Source organism: Leopardus geoffroyi, chromosome C1 (genome assembly GCF_018350155.1).
Source record: "Leopardus geoffroyi isolate Oge1 chromosome C1, O.geoffroyi_Oge1_pat1.0, whole genome shotgun sequence".
Lineage (NCBI taxonomy): Eukaryota > Metazoa > Chordata > Mammalia > Carnivora > Felidae > Leopardus > Leopardus geoffroyi.
In genome coordinates, this window is record NC_059328.1 from 35303488 (window position 1) to 35320001 (window position 16514).

The 16514-nt window shown below is 49.4% G+C and overlaps 2 protein-coding genes and 4 non-coding genes across 6 annotated transcripts; 5 read left to right on the forward strand and 1 right to left on the reverse strand.

Annotated features, from left to right (window-relative positions):
- Positions 1-3678: 3678 nt before the first annotated feature.
- Positions 3679-6495, forward strand: RPS8 (ribosomal protein S8). The gene is made up of 6 exons (XM_045477088.1): positions 3679-3806; positions 4205-4311; positions 4788-4887; positions 5285-5460; positions 5695-5824; positions 6330-6495. Exons 1-6 carry the CDS (start codon positions 3803-3805, stop codon positions 6437-6439), a joined length of 627 nt encoding a protein of 208 aa, XP_045333044.1. The 5' UTR covers positions 3679-3802; the 3' UTR covers positions 6440-6495.
- LOC123600227 lies at positions 4038-4117 on the forward strand. The gene has a single exon (XR_006713586.1). It is a non-coding gene; the product is annotated as a small nucleolar RNA SNORD55/SNORD39 (small nucleolar RNA).
- LOC123600237 lies at positions 4601-4704 on the forward strand. Its single transcript, XR_006713596.1, has one exon. It is a non-coding gene; the product is annotated as a small nucleolar RNA SNORD46 (small nucleolar RNA).
- On the forward strand, positions 5521-5590 carry LOC123600235. The gene has a single exon (XR_006713594.1). It is a non-coding gene; the product is annotated as a small nucleolar RNA SNORD38 (small nucleolar RNA).
- Positions 6115-6185, forward strand: LOC123600234. Its single transcript, XR_006713593.1, has one exon. It is a non-coding gene; the product is annotated as a small nucleolar RNA SNORD38 (small nucleolar RNA).
- Positions 6496-11080: 4585 nt separating the features above from the next.
- BEST4 (bestrophin 4) lies at positions 11081-15305 on the reverse strand. The gene is made up of 9 exons (XM_045477089.1): positions 14686-15305; positions 14506-14600; positions 13690-13923; positions 13360-13514; positions 12838-12915; positions 12350-12547; positions 12155-12235; positions 11896-12050; positions 11081-11722 (listed from the first exon to the last, which is right to left on the reverse strand). The coding sequence occupies exons 1-9, from the start codon at positions 14835-14837 to the stop codon at positions 11449-11451; spliced, it is 1422 nt and encodes a 473-aa protein (XP_045333045.1). The 5' UTR covers positions 14838-15305; the 3' UTR covers positions 11081-11448.
- Positions 15306-16514: the final 1209 nt, after the last annotated feature.

Sequence of the window (16514 nt, forward strand, 5' to 3'; positions counted from 1 at the left end):
CTGTATCCATAACGTCTGGAACATATGGTAAGCACACAATTCATATTTTTAAATGAATGAATACACTGCATCTCCTACCGCTCCAACTACACTGACCTTTATTTCTTGAATATACCAGGGCTTTTTTTTTTTTAAATAACAGCTTTATTGAGATACAATCCACGTACTATAAAAGTCACCCTTTTAAAATTCACATACTATGAATTCAATGGTTTTGGCATATTGATTTAATCGGACAACCATCACCACTGATTCCAGAACATTGTTTCTTTTTTTTTTTTTTTAATGTTTCTTTTTGAGAGAGCGCGCAGCATGTGCACAAGTGGGGGAGGGACAGACAGCGAGGGAGACAGAATCTGAAGCAGGCTCCACGCTGACAGCAAAGAGCCCGATGCAGGGCTCAAACTCAGAAACATGAGATCATGACCTGAGCCAAAGTTGGATGCTTAACCAACTGAACCACCCAGGTGCCCCAATTCAAGAACATTTTCACCCAAAAAGAAACCCAATACGCATTAGCAGTCATCCCCCAATCTCCTCTTCCCCCAGCCCCTGGCAACCACTAATCTACTTTCTCTATGGACTTGCTATTCTGGACATTTCATATAAATGGAATCATACAATATGAGGTCTTAGCATTTAAGATCCATGTTGGGGTGCCTGACTGGCTCAGTTGGTAGAGTATGTGACTCTTGATCGCAGGGTCCTGAGTTCAAGTCCCATGTATGGTGTACAGATTACTTGGAAAAATTAAATCATGAAATAAGATTCATCAAGTCCTCTATAACTTTCTCTCATTTTTGCACTGTCACTTTTAACACATTAAAAAAAAATTTTTTTTTTACATTTATTTTTGAGAGACAGTGTGAACAGGGGAGGGGCAGAGAGGGAGACACAGAATCTGAAGCAGGCTCCAGGCTCTGAGCTGTCAGCAGAGAGCCCATGCGGGGCTCGAACCCATGAACCAGGAGATCATGACCTGAGCTGAAGTCGGATGCTTAACCAACTGAGCCACCCAGGTGCCGCCTTTTTTTTTTTTTTAATTTTAATTTAAATCTAAGTTAGGTAACATATAGTGTAATAATAATTTCTCTCCCTGCCCCTCCTGGAATTCTCCCTCCCTCTCTCTCTGCTCCTCGCTCACTTGCGCCCTCCTCCCAGAAATTAAAAAAAAAAAAAAAAAAAGGTGGTGAGAGTTAATGTCCTTGTCTTGTTCCTGATCATTAAGTTTGATTCTACCTATGGGTTTTTATAGATGGTCTTTCTCACGTGGAAGAAGTTCAATTCTGTTTCTAGTTTAAGTATTTTTATCATGAAAGGCATTAGATTTTGTCAAATGCTTTTTTTGTGTGTTTTGAAGTGACCATGTTTTTTTCCCATTTATTTTATTTACTTTTTAAGTTTATTTATTTTGAGAGAGAGAGCACGCACAAGGGGGGGAGGGGCAGAGAGAACGAGAGACAGAATCCCAAGCAGGCCCAGTGCCATCAGCACATAGCCCAATATGGGGCAACTTCACAAACTGTGAGATCACGACCGGAGCAGAAATCAAAGGTAGGGTGCTTGGGGCACGTGGGTGGCTCAGCCAGTTAAGCATCAGACTCTTGGTTTTGGCTCCAGTCATGATCTCAGGGTTCATAACCTGAGAGGCCCCAAGTTGGGCCCTGTGCTGGCAGTGCAGAGCCTGCTTGGGATTCTCTCTCTCTCTCTCTCTCTCTCTCTCTGCCCCTCCTGCATTCAGCCTTGCTCTCTCTCAAAATAAATATTAAAAAAAAAGAAAGTAGGACCTTTACCTGACTGAGCCACCCAGGCACCCCTTGATTGTTGTTTTTTTTTAAAGTAAGCTCTACCCCCAACATGGGGCTTGAACTCAAAACCCAGAGATCAAGAGTCACATGCTCTACTGACTGAACCAGACAGGCACCCCAAGCATTGTTACTTTAGAAAGCAGCAGGCTCAGAAAAGTCCTCCCATGTGTGTTTGTACATGGAGGTGAGATTTTGAGCAGAGACAATGAGAGAATCCCTTCAAAGGGCTGTGATAGGATTGGGAGCAGAGTGTAAAGGACTCCTTTAGGCAATTTACTCCTTTAAATACTGCCCTTTGATCCGTTTCCCCTCCAGCCACTAGCCAGTCTCCTCTCTTATTATTTTTTAAAAATTTCATTGCTGGGGCGCCTGGGTGGCTCAGTCGGTTGGGCGGCCAACTTCGGCTCAGGTCATGATCTCGCGGTCCGTGAGTTCGAGCCCCGCGTCGGGCTCTGTGCTGACAGCTCAGATCCTGGAGCCTGTTTCAGATTCTGTGTCTCCCTCTCTCTGACCCTCCCCCGTTCATGCTCTGTCTCTCTCTGTCTCAAAAATAAATAAACGTTAAAAAAATTAAAAAAAAAATTTCATTGCTGTGGGGAGGGATGCCTGGGTGGCTTAGTCAGTTAAGTGTCCAACTTCGGCTCAGGTCATGATCTCGAGGTTCATGAGTTCAAGCCCCACATTGGGCTCTGTATTGACAGCTCAGAGCCTGGAACCTGCTTTGGATTCTGTTTCTCCCTTTCTCTCTGCCCTTCACCTGCTTGCTCGCTCACTCTCTCTCTCTCAAAAATAAAACATTAAAAATTTTTTTAAAAAGGTTTTCAAGTTACTAAATCCAAGAATCCCTTTTTAGACCTTCACTACCCTTTACAGTAGCATTAGACCATGATATACTATGCTAGCTTTCTTCCTGTCAGTCTAACTGCTCCTTGTCTCCTCTGCCAGTTTTTCTTTACCTGGCCTTAAATGTTCATATTCCTCAAGCCTTGGACCTAGAACATTTTCCTGTATTTCTTTATGCTAAAGGGTTGGCACATCACAGTATGCTGATTGAGCCCGTGCGCCAAGAGTTATTACGTTTTTAAATGTTTGTAAAAAATCAAAAGCGTAATGGTTCATGAGAGATGAATCTCAGTATCGTAAGTTTTGGAACACTGCCACACACATTTGTTTACTATTGTCTAGGATTACTCTCACACCACACTAGCGAAGTCGAGTAGTTGTGACACAGACTCTGTATCTCACAAGCCTAAAGTATTTATTTAGTACATTTTACAAGAAAAGTGTGCTTTATGTTCTCTCCCTAGATGCCATTCATTCTGGAAACTTTAATTACATTTGCATAGTAATGATTCCCAAAGTAACATCTTCTGTCCAAATTTCTTCCATAAGGATGACCAAGACATGAACATCCAGCTGCCCGTCATTCCCACTTAGAGGTCACCGAGATCTCAAAATGAACATGACCAGAACCGCTCCTACCTTAGTTTACCCCCATCTCAGTAAAAGGCACCGATTTTCATCCAACTGATCAAGTGAGGAATTAGTAATCCTCGACACACACCCCTTTCCCTAACCCCCTCCCCCCAAGCCCAATGTATCACCAAACCCTTCAGAATCAAACCTAAGTCCACCACTCGTTTCCCTCCTTGCTGCCTTCCACCTTTTCCCATTGCAGCTGCGCCCAGCTTCTAAAAGGAGTCTTTTCAAAGCGTAAAGCCAGGTGACTCCACCTCGGATGTACCCTAAAGCCCTCAACCTCTAGCGAGCGGCAGCAAACGCGGGTCCAGCGCTGTCCAAGAGTTAGGAGCGCAGAGGCCCCTCTCGCAGCGGGAGGTCCGCGGTACTGTCGCAGAAATGTCAGTGACGTCGCACTCAGACTCCGGGATCCTCACAGCGGCGCGCAGAAAGCACGTTAAAGGGGGCGGGACTGCGTTTTACAAACCGGACCGTGAGGCTTTGCGTTTTCCCTTTCGCAGCCAGCGCCGAGAGTGATGGGTGAGTGTCGCTCTGCTTCGGGGCCCGGGAAGGGGGACGAGCTCGATCCGGCGCCATCCTGCTTCGCAGTCAAGTCAGGAGTGCGGGCGCCCCGACCCCTGGCACGGAGCAGCCACGAGGAGGGTAGTGCTCGGGTTCTGGCCGCTGAGGCCCCCTCCAGGGGCTGTAGGAGCTTGGGGTTGCAGGCATACCAACATGGCTGCCATGGGAAGGAGCCCGGGCTGGGCCGCATGTGGATGATGACACCTTGATAATGCTGTAAACTCCCGAGTGCGCAGTGGGGGAACCAACCTTGGAGAGCTGAGCGTGCGGCCCGTCCGGCGCGGGGGGGTTGGGGCTTGCGAGGTGCCGGCCCGAGGCCCAATGGCTAAAGCTTCCGTCCCCGCTCCGGCATGTAGGCATCTCTCGGGACAACTGGCACAAGCGCCGCAAGACCGGGGGCAAGAGAAAGCCCTACCACAAGAAGCGGAAGTATGAGCTGGGACGCCCCGCTGCCAACACTAAGGTGCGTGCGGGGCGTTCGCGTCCCCCTAGTCTCCGGCGTGGTCTGGCCTCTGCTTGTGGTGGTTGAATCTTTGCAGGGCTCTGTGATCTGTCTAGGGGACTGGGCGGCCTCCTCACCTTTACCTGTTGGTTGAGACTAAAGAGATTGCATGGAGACAGATGCTGTGTACTAGGACTTAAAGGGCACCTGGAGGGGATGGGCTCCTCAAATGATAGTCAGAAACCTAGTATTTTTGTTGAATAGAGACTTAGTTTTCAGTGTTTGGAATTAGGTTTTTCCTCTTGGAGGTAACTAGAGTGATGAAAAAGTATCCTTAGGCGTGGTTGTGGCCGTCTTGGTCACCTGTGTGCCACTTGCCAATGCTAGGACTTGTCATAGTTACACTGACTGTGTTGCCTCCGTCCAGCCTGGGTACCCTTCCCTTTGTTGTCTTGCTCTCTTGGATAACCTAGTTCCTGTCTCCTTGTGTTTTCCAGATTGGCCCCCGCCGTATACACACAGTCCGGGTTCGGGGAGGCAATAAGAAGTACCGTGCCTTGAGGCTGGATGTGGGGAACTTCTCCTGGGGCTCTGAGTGTGAGTGAGGCCCTCTAGGAGCGGGTGGGAACTCAATCCCTAAAATTTCCTAAGCTTCAGTAGGTACTTTTTAACAGGAAGTCCTTGGCCTCCATCAAGATACTGAAGTGTCTCTTTGTTTGAAAGATCTTAAGGTTGTGGTAGCTGGAGAATTCCCTCTATCCTGTTTTGTCTCTTAAGTCCTATAGCCTCAGGGATTGGGGCTGAATCTAGACCTTATTTATGTGTGGTTGCCAGCCATCTCTGGAAAGGTGGCTTTGTGGAAGATGAGCTGACACCCTGTGGCTGGGTAACGGCTTAGAGTTCCCTTTTCCTTAGGCACTATGGGGTAGGATGTGCAAGGAACAACAAAGCCAGTTGTTTACAGGACTTGATTCTGAATTTCTCCTGTGAGCAGGTTGTACGCGCAAAACAAGGATTATTGATGTTGTCTACAATGCATCCAACAACGAACTGGTCCGCACCAAGACCTTGGTGAAGAACTGTATCGTGCTCATTGACAGCACACCGTACCGGCAGTGGTACGAGTCCCACTATGCACTGCCCCTGGGCCGCAAGAAGGGGGCCAAGCTGGTGCGTTTTTGGGGTGCCAACTTCCCTGTTGGGCGGGGGAGGCCAGCCTCATTGCAGCCTTCTTATGATGAAAACTGCGTCCAGTTCTGCTGCTGAAGGGAAAGAGATGAAAGCTTTTAGTGCTGAGGAAGGCAGCAGGGATTGGGATGTACTGGGCCCAAAGCTGTGAGGACATTCCTTCCCTGAGCCAGTGCTTGGGGAGCTCCAGCTAAGTCATCTGTCTCCTTTATTTAGACTCCCGAGGAGGAAGAGATTTTAAACAAAAAACGATCAAAGAAAATTCAGAAGAAATATGATGAGAGGAAAAAGAATGCCAAAATAAGCAGTCTTCTGGAGGAGCAGTTCCAGCAGGGCAAGCTTCTTGGTGAGATAGCTGTCGCCTTGGGGGAGGGGGTGTCCGGATAACTGTATATCCTCTGCATTTTATTCTTGCCTCTTTTGTTCTTTTTACTGGCCAGCCTTGTGGTAGAGGCTTCACCAGGAGAGTTAAATGATAACAGAATACAAGCAAAACTCAGAACGTGTGGTCATCCCATTAGTATGAAGCTCAAATGGGAAATAGTGGACAGGAGTCCATAGGCCTAAGTTTGCCCTCTGCCTCTAACTCCCAGAAGTATTTTGAGAAGTCCGTGCATGTGTGGGCTGAGGGGGCTGTCTCAGTGATGAAAACTTTGTCCAGTTCTGCTACTGACTTTTAAGTGACGATGAAGTCTTATCTGAGGAGACAGTGGGCTTTAAGCTTGCCCTCACCACCACCCCCACCCCACCCCACCCCAGGATACCTAAACCAACATGGACTTCTAAGGCAATACCTAGGTTTGGATAGGGCCACATTGTCATTTTGCTAATGAATGCATACTCTCTTGCAGCTTGCATCGCTTCAAGACCAGGCCAGTGTGGCCGAGCAGATGGCTATGTACTGGAGGGCAAGGAGCTAGAGTTCTATCTGAGGAAAATCAAAGCCCGGAAAGGCAAATAAATCTTCCTCCTTCCTATCTTCGGTCATGTAATAAAAGGTGTTTATTCTGCCCTGTATTCATGTGTGAATATCTGATTGCTTGGGAAACCGTAGAGTGCCCCAGCTCACTCTGCCTGAAGGCCAACCTTAGGTGTGGGCTGTCGGTAACGGGGAGCATTTCTCACCCCAAAGGCTAGCGTTTAGTGGGAACAGGGATGTGGCATGCAGGCCAAGCAGAAACTGTATAAGGGAGGTATCTCAGCACTGGGCCCCCAATATTACTGTGTTGACCATGACTGGTACCTGAAACCATGCTGCCTCTGTAAATTTGGCTCTTTTAGAGGTCCTGTACCCTTTCCCTATGTGCACCTTGGTCTTAAGGTTTTAGCTGGGAAGTTTTCAGCCTGGGTTTGTGAATAGCCTATAAACCTGGAAATTGTATTCCAAATTTCTTTTGTACATTGTTGAGGAAGTTGAGCACACTTCCGTATCTGTATCTTTCAGTTTTTTAATGTCTTTCTGAAGTTAATTTTCTTTTGAAACCTAATCCCCCTTCCCCTCTTACTAAAGTGTGCAAGATAACGGTTTCTGCATTGCTAAATCTGCAAAGTTCAGTTCTTTGTCTCCAGCTTGGCTGTACATTGTCTGTTGTAGGTATTGAATGTGGTTTATGATGCATTTTTTTTTAATATTTATTGAGAGCAGAGGAGGGGCAGAGAGAATCCCAGGCAGGCTCCATGCTCACTGCGGACCTGACTCAGGGCTCCATCTCATGACCACCAAGATCACCTGAGCCTATATCAAGAGTTGGGCACTCAACTGGCTCAAGCCACCCAGGTGCCCCATATGATGCATTTTTCTAACTTTAACCCAAACCTACTTAACACCTGCATTTGTATATCATAATTGGACTCTCAAAGGTGAACATGTTAAAAATGGATAACATTCTTCAGCTTTTCCTTTTCAAATAGTTTCTCAGCTGTTTGATTATAGCAAACAGTTGTCTTTATACAGCTGTTTAAATCAAAATCTTGGGTCATTCTGACCCTTATATGCTAACATCTAATAATCCCAGGTCTTAATTGCTTCAACCTTTAAAACCATCCACCTTCCAGTCACTTTTTTATAAGTAGCACTCAATGCTTCTGTTGTCCCCAACACAATCCTAGCAATGTTGATAAGTTTTTGGTTTTTTTTTTAATTTTTTAAGGTTTATTTACTTTTGAGAGAGAGAGAGTGCGAGCAGGGGAGGGACAGAGAGAGTGAGACACAGAATCTGAAGCAGGCTCCAGGCTCTGAGCTATCCTATCAGTGCAGAGCCCGATGCGGGGCTTGAACTCCTGAGCCGTGAAATCGTGACCTGAGCCGAAGTCTGATGCTCAACGGACTGAGCCACCCAGGCGCCCCTGTTGATCAGTTTTAAGATCAGGTTTTTGGGGCATCTGGGTGGTTCAGTCAGTTAAGGGTCCCGACTCTTGGTTTCAGTTCAGGTCATGATCTTGCAGCTTCATGGGTTCAAGTCCTGCACTGGGGTCTGTGCTGGCAGTGCAGACCCTGCTTGGGATTCTCTCTGCCCCTCCCCCACTCATGCTCTCTCTGTCTCTCAAAATAAACTTTAAAAAAAAATCAGTTTTTGGGGGCCACCTGGGTGGTTGAGTCAGTTCATGAGATCAAGACATATGTAGGGCTCTGTGCAGAGCTAGCATAGGATTCTCATTCTGCTCATCCCTTGCGCATGTAGTCTGAACTTTTTATTTCTTTTGAGAAAGACTGTGAGCAGTAGAGGAGCAGAGAGGAAGGGAGAGAGCATCCAAGCAGGCTCTGTGCTGTTAGCTCGGAGCCTGACGACATAGGGCTCAAACTCAACAAATCTTGAGATCTTGACCAGAGCCAAAATTAAGAGTAGGATGCTGAACCAACTGAGCCACCCAGGCACCCCCTCTCAAACTTAAAAAAAATATATCAGGTTTTTGACAGGACAACTTACCATCTCAAAAGCCTAACCAAACACTATGGAACTCTACATGACCTGCTCCTTTTTTCTATAGTGCCTATGATCCTGGCCTTACTGAGTAAATAATGTATGTTCATTTGCTATTCTTTTGTTGGAAACAATTTCTTTCAAATACCCACATGGCTTACTCTCCAGGTCTTACTTAGACCCTCGTTTTTTTCCTCTCTGATCACATTTTTTTTTTAACGTTTATTTATTTTTGAGACAGAGAGAGCATGAACGGGGGAGGGTCAGAGAGAGGGAGACACAGAATCCGAAGCAGGCTCCAGGCTCCGAGCTGTCAGCACAGAGCCCGACGCGGGGCTCGAACCCACGGACCGTGAGATCATGACCTGAGCCAAAGTTGGCCGCTCAACTGATTGAGCCACCCAGGCGCCCCTGATCACAGTTTTTTAAGTTAGTCCCTTCAATGCTGTATCTTTTCCTCCTTTTTCTCCTTATCCCTTAGTTGGGCATAAATTTTGCTCATTTTGTCTTGTCCTACTAGAATATAATTCCAGGGAACAGGTATGTTTGTATCCTGCTCTGTCTCCAGTACCTGGAAGTACAGGGCAACATAGCAAGCACTCCAGTGTGCTAAATTAATTTTTTATTAAAATTTTTTTTAAATGTTTATTTTTGAGACAATGCGAGAGACCCGAGTGCAAGCAGCGGAGGGGCAGACAGGGAGACAGAATCTGAAGCAGGCTCCAGGCTCTGAGCTGTTAGCCCAGAGCCCGATGTAGGGCTCAAACTCACGAACCGTGAGATCATGACCTGAGCCGAAGTCGGACTCAACCGACTGAGCCACTCAGGCGCCCCTAAATTAATTTTTTTTTTTTAATTTTTTTTTTCAACGTTTATTTTATTTTTGGGACAGAGAGAGACAGAGCATGAACGGGGGAGGGGCAGAGAGAGAGGGAGACACAGAATCGGAAACAGGCTCCAGGCTCTGAGCCATCAGCCCAGAGCCTGACGCGGGGCTCGAACTCACGGACCGCGAGATCGTGACCTGGCTGAAGTCAGACGCTTAACCGACTGCGCCACCCAGGCGCCCCGTTAAATTAATTTTTTAAAAAACAAGATTTTATCGAAGTTGAAGTTGATGGAAAGTGTAAGTATGTAACTTTTAAGAGTTAAAGAAGTGAACGCCCAACTGGTCCATTAGCTTGGCAAAATTGCAGACTTCTGTGAAGAGACAATAGGGAAAGATGACAGCCACCATTTTTGAGTACAAAAACTTCAGGACACATCAACCCAACCTTCTGAAACCTTACCGCTGCTCTGGGGAGGCCTGTGCCCCACCTTTCCATCCAGTGATTATCTTCATGCAACACCTTAATTTTAGCTATTGTTGACTGAGAGGTATGAGTCAGGAGTTGGTATGGGTCAGCAAAGCCACACTAAACACTTTGCCTTTATTTCCTAATTTGAGTTCCAAAAAACTATACTTCCCCTTCTACTTATAATTTATGAATAGAATCTTTTTTAAAAAGTCTTGGATCCAGGCAGTATTCATGTCCACAGCCTTCAGATGACCATTCTTACTCTGAGCAAGGCTACTTCCTATTAACCCTGTGAAAAAACCTTAAATACCTTACGGGTGAATGGCTGTCCTGGGGGTGCTATTGTCTCCATACATTTGGAGACCTATGCTTAGGTATCCAGTAACCTATGGTCACCCAGCAGTATGAAAGTAGCAAAACCAGCATTATCTAGTCAGTCTACAATGCCAGAGCATGCACTCAACCTCTATACTCTTGTTTCTGCTCTCCTTTGACTTCTGTCCTCTGTAATTCTTTGATCTTAAGATTCAGTTTTAGCATTCACCAAGTTCTTTAATGGAGGCTGAATTTATAGGCCAGGAATCTTAGAGGAGCTCAGTTAAGGCAACTCCATCTAGTGTTGTCTGAGTCTGGTTTCCCCACAGAGATGGAACCCCAGCTTCACCCCTTACATCGTCTCTTCTGTTGGTTGGTGGGTACAGAGAAGGATGTGGTACTCAGAAGTTCAAATGCCCAAGGTCTAGGGTGGTGTAAGACTGCCTTCAGGGGCGCCTGGGTGGCTCAGTCGGTTAAGCGGCCAACTTCGGCTCAGGTCATGATCTCGAAGTCCGTGGGTTCGAGCCCCGCGTCGGGCTCTGTGCTGACAGCTCGGAGCCTGGAGCCTGTTTCAGATTCTGTGTCTCCCTCTCTCTAACCCTCCCCCGTTCATGCTTTGTCTCTCTCTGTCTCAAAAAATAAATAAACGTTAAAAAAAATTAAAAAAAAAAAAAAAAAAGACTGCCTTCACATATGAGTTCAATCAGCCTCCAGTACAGATTCCCAAGCCCTTCCATATCATCTTTATCTCACTATCCCACTGCACAGCAGGCCAATTTAGTTTTAAGCAACCATAACTGCACAAGTAATGATTATATTCTCATTGTAAACAAAACAAAGAATATTATAGGAAAAGCAAAAGTCCCCCAGCACACACACTTTGATCCCTCTTCAGAGTAAGATTATCAAGATAAGATATACCCTCAATATCTTTTTATGTCTCACACAAATTGTAATGTTTGGACCAGCAGCAGCAACAGCACCTGGGAATTTACAAGAAATGCAACTTCTTGGGTTCCGTCCCATATCTAATGAATCAGAAATGCTGGAAGGGGCACCCATAACTGTTCCGAACAGGCCTGTCAGTGACGCTGATGCTCCCTCAAGTTTGAGAACAGGCCCAGCTCCCCGGGAAATTAACAGGGCACCTGGGTTCTTGTCCTCTAGGCCTCGCACGTGTATCCTTCTAGCTACACTGTCCCCAAGCAAGCCATCCTACCTTCTCCCGCCAAAGTGGACGCATTCCCAGCCCTGACACTGGCCCCGCCATCTTTCTCTTTGAAGATCCGTCCCTAAACGCTCTGGCTCAGGGCACACAGCAAGTGTTCTTATGGCGTCCGAGGGCAGGACCAGCGCCGTCTGGAGGGCAGCGTGGGGCGGAAAGAGCAGAGGCAGGCTTGGGGGAGGCAAGAGGGCCCGGCCCTGGCAGCCTTTTCTCAGGGCTCCCCGGCCTCGTCCCCTGACCCCACCGACGCCTCCTCAATGCGGTCCGCGGCCTCGGGGTCGCAGCCCTCCTCTGCTCGCAAGCGCAGTAGATGAGGGGTCCGGGGGGCTCCGCGTACGCGGCCAAAGGTCCGGAGGCTGATCGCTGGCGAGGGTGCTCCTGCGGCAAACAAGTGGCCGAGCAACGGGGTCTGCGCGGCCGGGAGCGGCCTAGCGGACCCTGGGGACGTGTCCACCTGCACGTTCTGCTCGGGGTCGTCGCTCACGCTGCGGACGGGAGGGAGGTCTGAGCGATCTTGGCGCCGAGCAGCCCTGGGACTGACTCTCCCGAGAGGGCGGGGAACAGGAAGGACCGATCCACTGGCGCCCCAGAGTGGGGGCGCGGACCTGGGGCCCGCGGGACAGGTCAACCCCTGCCTCCACCAGCTTGGGTCACTCACCGAAGGTTGAAGGTGGAGCCCAGGAAGGAAGGCCGCAGAGCCTCTGCTGCCGTGGCCACCGTGTAAGGCGGCTGCGCTGAGTCTTCGTCCCAGTACAGGTCCTTCTCGGCGGGAGGCAAGTTCTGGTACATGTCGTCTACGGAGAGCAGGGACACCTGAGGCAGGCAGCAAGTCATAAGGATCCTCCTGTCCTCTCCACACTTAGGCGGAGAGCTGGCAAGGAGGGGAGAACAGGGAGTTGCCCCCGGACCGGGCGCACCTGTAAGTTGCGGTCTATGAGCTGGTTAGTCTCAAAGTCATCATCATCCTCCCCAAAGGGGTTGATAATCTGTTCAGCCACCTGCAGGTTGTAAGACAGTGTTTTCAGGGCTCAGAGCCCCAGTCCCCATCCCCAAAGTTGAGGTGGACCCACATGTCTACAGAACAAGCTGGTATGAACACGCTATGTGCCCACCTTGAGCCAGCCAGCATAGAAGAAGAACTGCAGCAGAGTGGTGAGAGGCACATACATGTCCAGGTCCCCCAGAGTAGACGCTGGCTCCTGGCCTGGCTCTAATGGCTCCCGAGGTTTGGCAGGCCCTGCCTCTGGCTCCACAAACTGGCGGCCGACCAGGGAGAGGGCAAAGTAGGAGTATACGGCTATGGTCACCACCTGGAGAAGGAAGCGGGGCCGAGTAAGACAGGGAAAAATGCCCTCCCCACCCCTGAGGGCCAGTGAGGGACTCTGACAAGGAACTAGATGTGTAGCAAGGTGTGGCAGCATCAGAGGGGATGGGGTCCTATTAGTGGGGGTCCGGGGATGCTTTGAGGATGAGCCCTTAGTTGTTCAGTGTCTCACTGGACTGAACTGCCCCAGGGCAGGTGCCATCTCTAGTTCTCAGTGTCACACACAGCACAGGACATGCAGTAGGCACTGGGACTGGGGAGGTGAGAGGCAGTTACTTGGGTGTAGACAAGAGGTATGCTGATCCAGTCATAGTGGAATAGCATGCTGCACTTGGCCCGGTACTTGTTCAGCTCCTGGTGGAAGAGCAAGAAGAGGAAGTCAGTGGAGGTGAGGAAGGAAGAATGGGGAAAGAACTGGGAGCCCAACACAAACCAGGCCTGGAGGCCCAGTTGGCTGTTGGAGGTGTTACCAATGTGGGAGTGCTTGTGATGGGAAGCAGTTTAGCAATGTAGTTCCAAGCATGGACCCAGAATGTATGAGTCCCAGCTCCACTAACTATCTGTGTGATTTCGGCAAGTTTCTTTTCCGCTCTGCCTCAGTTTTCTCACCTGTGAAAGAAGGATGCCGATAATGTCTCAAGGGTTGTCGTGATGGCTAATGAGTTAATGTACATACAGTGCTTCCAACAGTGTGCAGTACAAAGTTGGCACCATCTAAGTGCTCATTACTAAAATTATTGTTCTGGTTTGCAAAGCTAGGAGGAGGAGGATAAATGGGCCTGGTCTGAGCAGACTCACTTCCAGGAGCAGGCAGAGAGCAATGTCATCACGGATTCTCCCGTCCCTCCGGGCCTGGGCCGCCAGGTTAGTAAACCAGACACATGGGATCCAGTACTTGTTGAAGTCGGATTTCAGGCTCTCAAACTTTTTCCTCTCTTCCTGGGACATGAAACCTGAGGGGATAAAGTGAGTGGGGCGCAGACTCAGCCCCTGTGCCTAGGACTTGCCCCTTGGGGGTCAGACATCTCCTCCTAGGAGGCCCGCTTCGGGCTCTGGTGGGCTGTGCCAGGGCTCCCCAGCGTGGCACTTGCATCGGCCCGGCCGAGCCCCAGGGGCCCCTGTCCGCACCTGCATCCACCACGTGCTCCATAGTGGGGAAACGCTTGAGCACGCGGGTGCTGACTGAGCGCAGCACCAGCACAGACGCCAGGTTGGCATAGCGGATGAGGGTACGGCGCAGCAGGCGGCCATGCTGGTCTACGCCGTGCACGCTGGCCGAGATGATGCACATCAGCTGGTCTGGCAGCGGGATGCTTGTATACTGGGCCCACCAGCGGTTCACCACCAGGGTCACGTAGAAACCTGGTCAGCCGCCCCAGAAGTGGGGACAGGAAGGGAAGAGGGAGCGTCTGGCAGTTAGCATGCCCTGCCCCCCAGCTGGAGCGCCTGGTCCAGGCTAGGTTGAACTGAAGCAGGGGGAAGGACACATCTGGCTCCAGTGTCCTGCCTTGATGTCAGGGGAAGTGCCTCTTCCTAAAGCCTCTTCCTTGCTAAGCCAGGCCCGGAGGATGGAGGAGTGCAAACCTCTGGTAGAGAAGTGGTGGCTCAAGGCCACTAGTAGTAGTTAACTCTGAGCCCCTCTTCCCATGAAGGTGGGAAGGGGATGTCACCTCTCTGCAGCTCCCCTCCCCCCAGAGCGGGGGTTTGAAGCCAGCAGGTGTTTTGTCCCTTGTTTGTGGAGTGAGGGTCCAGCAAGTGATAGGCAGGGTCTAGCCCTCTGGAAATCCTGGACCCAGGATACAACTCCTATGTCTGCTGAGCCTGCTCTGGTTAACCTCTAGGCTGTGCTGTTGGGGTAATTCTGACTCTCAGCGCTATCAACTCAACCCAAAGGTCAGGGAAGATGGTAAGAAGGATACCAGGGAGAACTAGAGGGAGCCTTACCCAGTACAAAGGATAAGGGGATGAGATCTGCCGAACGATTACAGTATCGGGCCACCTGAGCATATACATGCCTCTGCTCCTGGGTCAGCAGCAACCTGGGTAAGGTCAGTTGTAAGCCTGGGTTAGAGGGAAGTGGGCAGCCCTGTCCCCCACAGGCCAGCCCTGAGACCTCACCCTTACCGGTAAGTGATGCTGAGCAGAGCATACAGGGCGATGAAGAGGAGGAACTCTTTGTAGAGGAGCTTGTAGATGCTTCCCCTCCAACGGAGAAGCAAGCCAGAGAAGCCTCCGAAGCGAGCCTCCGCCACTTTGAGGGTGTATGAAACCGTCATGGTGCTGGGGGCCTGAGCAGGAGGTCACAAGAGCTGCCCCCAGAGTGTCCCTCTTTCCCAGCAAACCTTCTCCTTAGCTTTCCTTCTTATCACCAAGCTTAGTTCCCCGGGAAACCTCCCTTCGATTCTGGTCACATACATCCAGCCTTCACCCTGTGTCAGTAGTCATGGGGGAGGAAGCTGCAGAGCAGACAGAGCACATCCCCATCCCCTCCAGAACTCAGTGTACGTGGGTCAAGCCAGGATGGCATGGGCCTAGGGGAGCTGAGATCTATAACCTCTCCTGCAAGAGGCTTCCCCAGGATTCTCTTCCACTTGCAGGGCTAAAAGTAACCAGATCATAAACTGCTAAGGACAGGAGATCCAACTCTAGCCTAGACCCACAACTATCCCTTGGGGTCTTGTTGATAGCTGGTCTCCCGAGGCCCAAGGTACTGTCACCCCCCACTCCACACCTGCCTACCTGCTCTGAGCAGCAGCATGTGTTGAGGAAGGAGAACTGGGCTAGCCCCCACATGAAACACACTTAAATATCTGCCAGGCCCATAAAGCTTAACTGGACTGTGGTTATCATTGATGGATTGAGGCTGTCACCCAGCTTCTCCTGGTCCTGGGAACTAGATTTGTCCCCCTACTCCTGCAGGGCTGGGCTGGCCTTTGGGTGGCAGAAATGCCATCTGCACTGACCCCACAGCACACACAAATAACACCATGTCCTTGAAACCAGGATGACAGGGATTACTGTCCCACGCTCCAGGTGAGAAGACAGATGCATGATGATCAATTGTTACAACAGCTGCTGATCACAGAGCACTGACTGACAGGCACTGTGCCAAAGGCACTACTATATCATCCTCTCGTGGAATCCTCATCACAACCCCATGAGGCAGGACTCATCCCCATTTATAGATGAGGCTCCAAGAGGTAAATGTCTTGCCCAAGGTCATATAGCTGGGATGCATTGGAGGCAGGATTCAAAGCCTGAGTTGGTGGACTTTGTTGAGCTTGAAAATAAAACATCCAGTTATTTTACCAGCAAAATGGGTTTATTAAAAAAATAGAGGAATTGCAATTCAGGGCATGCAAGCTATAGCAAACCATAGGCAAGTCTAGAAAACAAAGGAAAGGAATGTTATTTTATTTTATAGAGAAAAAGGAGGATGTTGAGAGGGGCTACTTTGAACAAAGTCCACTGGAGGCTGGTGATTTTTTTCCCATTGGCTGAGTTGTGGCATCTTCTCATTGGCTGGGCTGTTGCTATTCAAAGAAAAAGTCTTTCTCCCTCTTGCACGGGTAGTAAGGTAGGTTCTGTGTTGTTGGAAAATGCAAGGTATGCTTCTGCCTTTTGGGGTCTGCAATTGAGGACAAATTGGTAGGGTGTGAGAACTACCCTCCTTCTGGCCTACAGACTATTTTATTTTATTTTATCTTATTTATTTTATTTTTGAAGGGGAAGGGGCAGGGGAAGAAGGAGAGAGAGAATCTTAAGCAGGCTCTATGCTCAGTACGGAGCCCAGCTTGGGGCTCGATCTCATGACTGTGAGAGCATGACCTGAAGCGAAATCAAGAGTCAGATGCTTGGGGCACCTGGGTGGCTCAGTCGGTTGAGCTTCCAACTTTGGCTCAGGTCATCAGGCTCACTGCTGTCAGTGCAGAGTCCATTTCAGATCCTTTGTC

Excerpts from the sequence above, each read along its gene's own strand:
- RPS8 (XM_045477088.1), top strand. Across the intron at positions 5,461-5,694 it reads GCAAGAAGGGGGCCAAGCTG|ACTCCCGAGGAGGAAGAGAT; the intron begins GTGCGTTTTTGG and ends TCCTTTATTTAG. Across the intron at positions 5,825-6,329 it reads CCAGCAGGGCAAGCTTCTTG|CTTGCATCGCTTCAAGACCA; the intron begins GTGAGATAGCTG and ends ACTCTCTTGCAG.
- BEST4 (XM_045477089.1), bottom strand. The coding sequence starts at position 14,837 with ATGACGGTTTCATACACCCTCAAAGTGGCGGAGGCTCGCTTCGGAGGC. Across the intron at positions 13,515-13,689 it reads GGAGCACGTGGTGGATGCAG|GTTTCATGTCCCAGGAAGAG; the intron begins GTGCGGACAGGG and ends TTATCCCCTCAG. Across the intron at positions 12,236-12,349 it reads TCTATGCTGGCTGGCTCAAG|GTGGCTGAACAGATTATCAA; the intron begins GTGGGCACATAG and ends TACAACCTGCAG.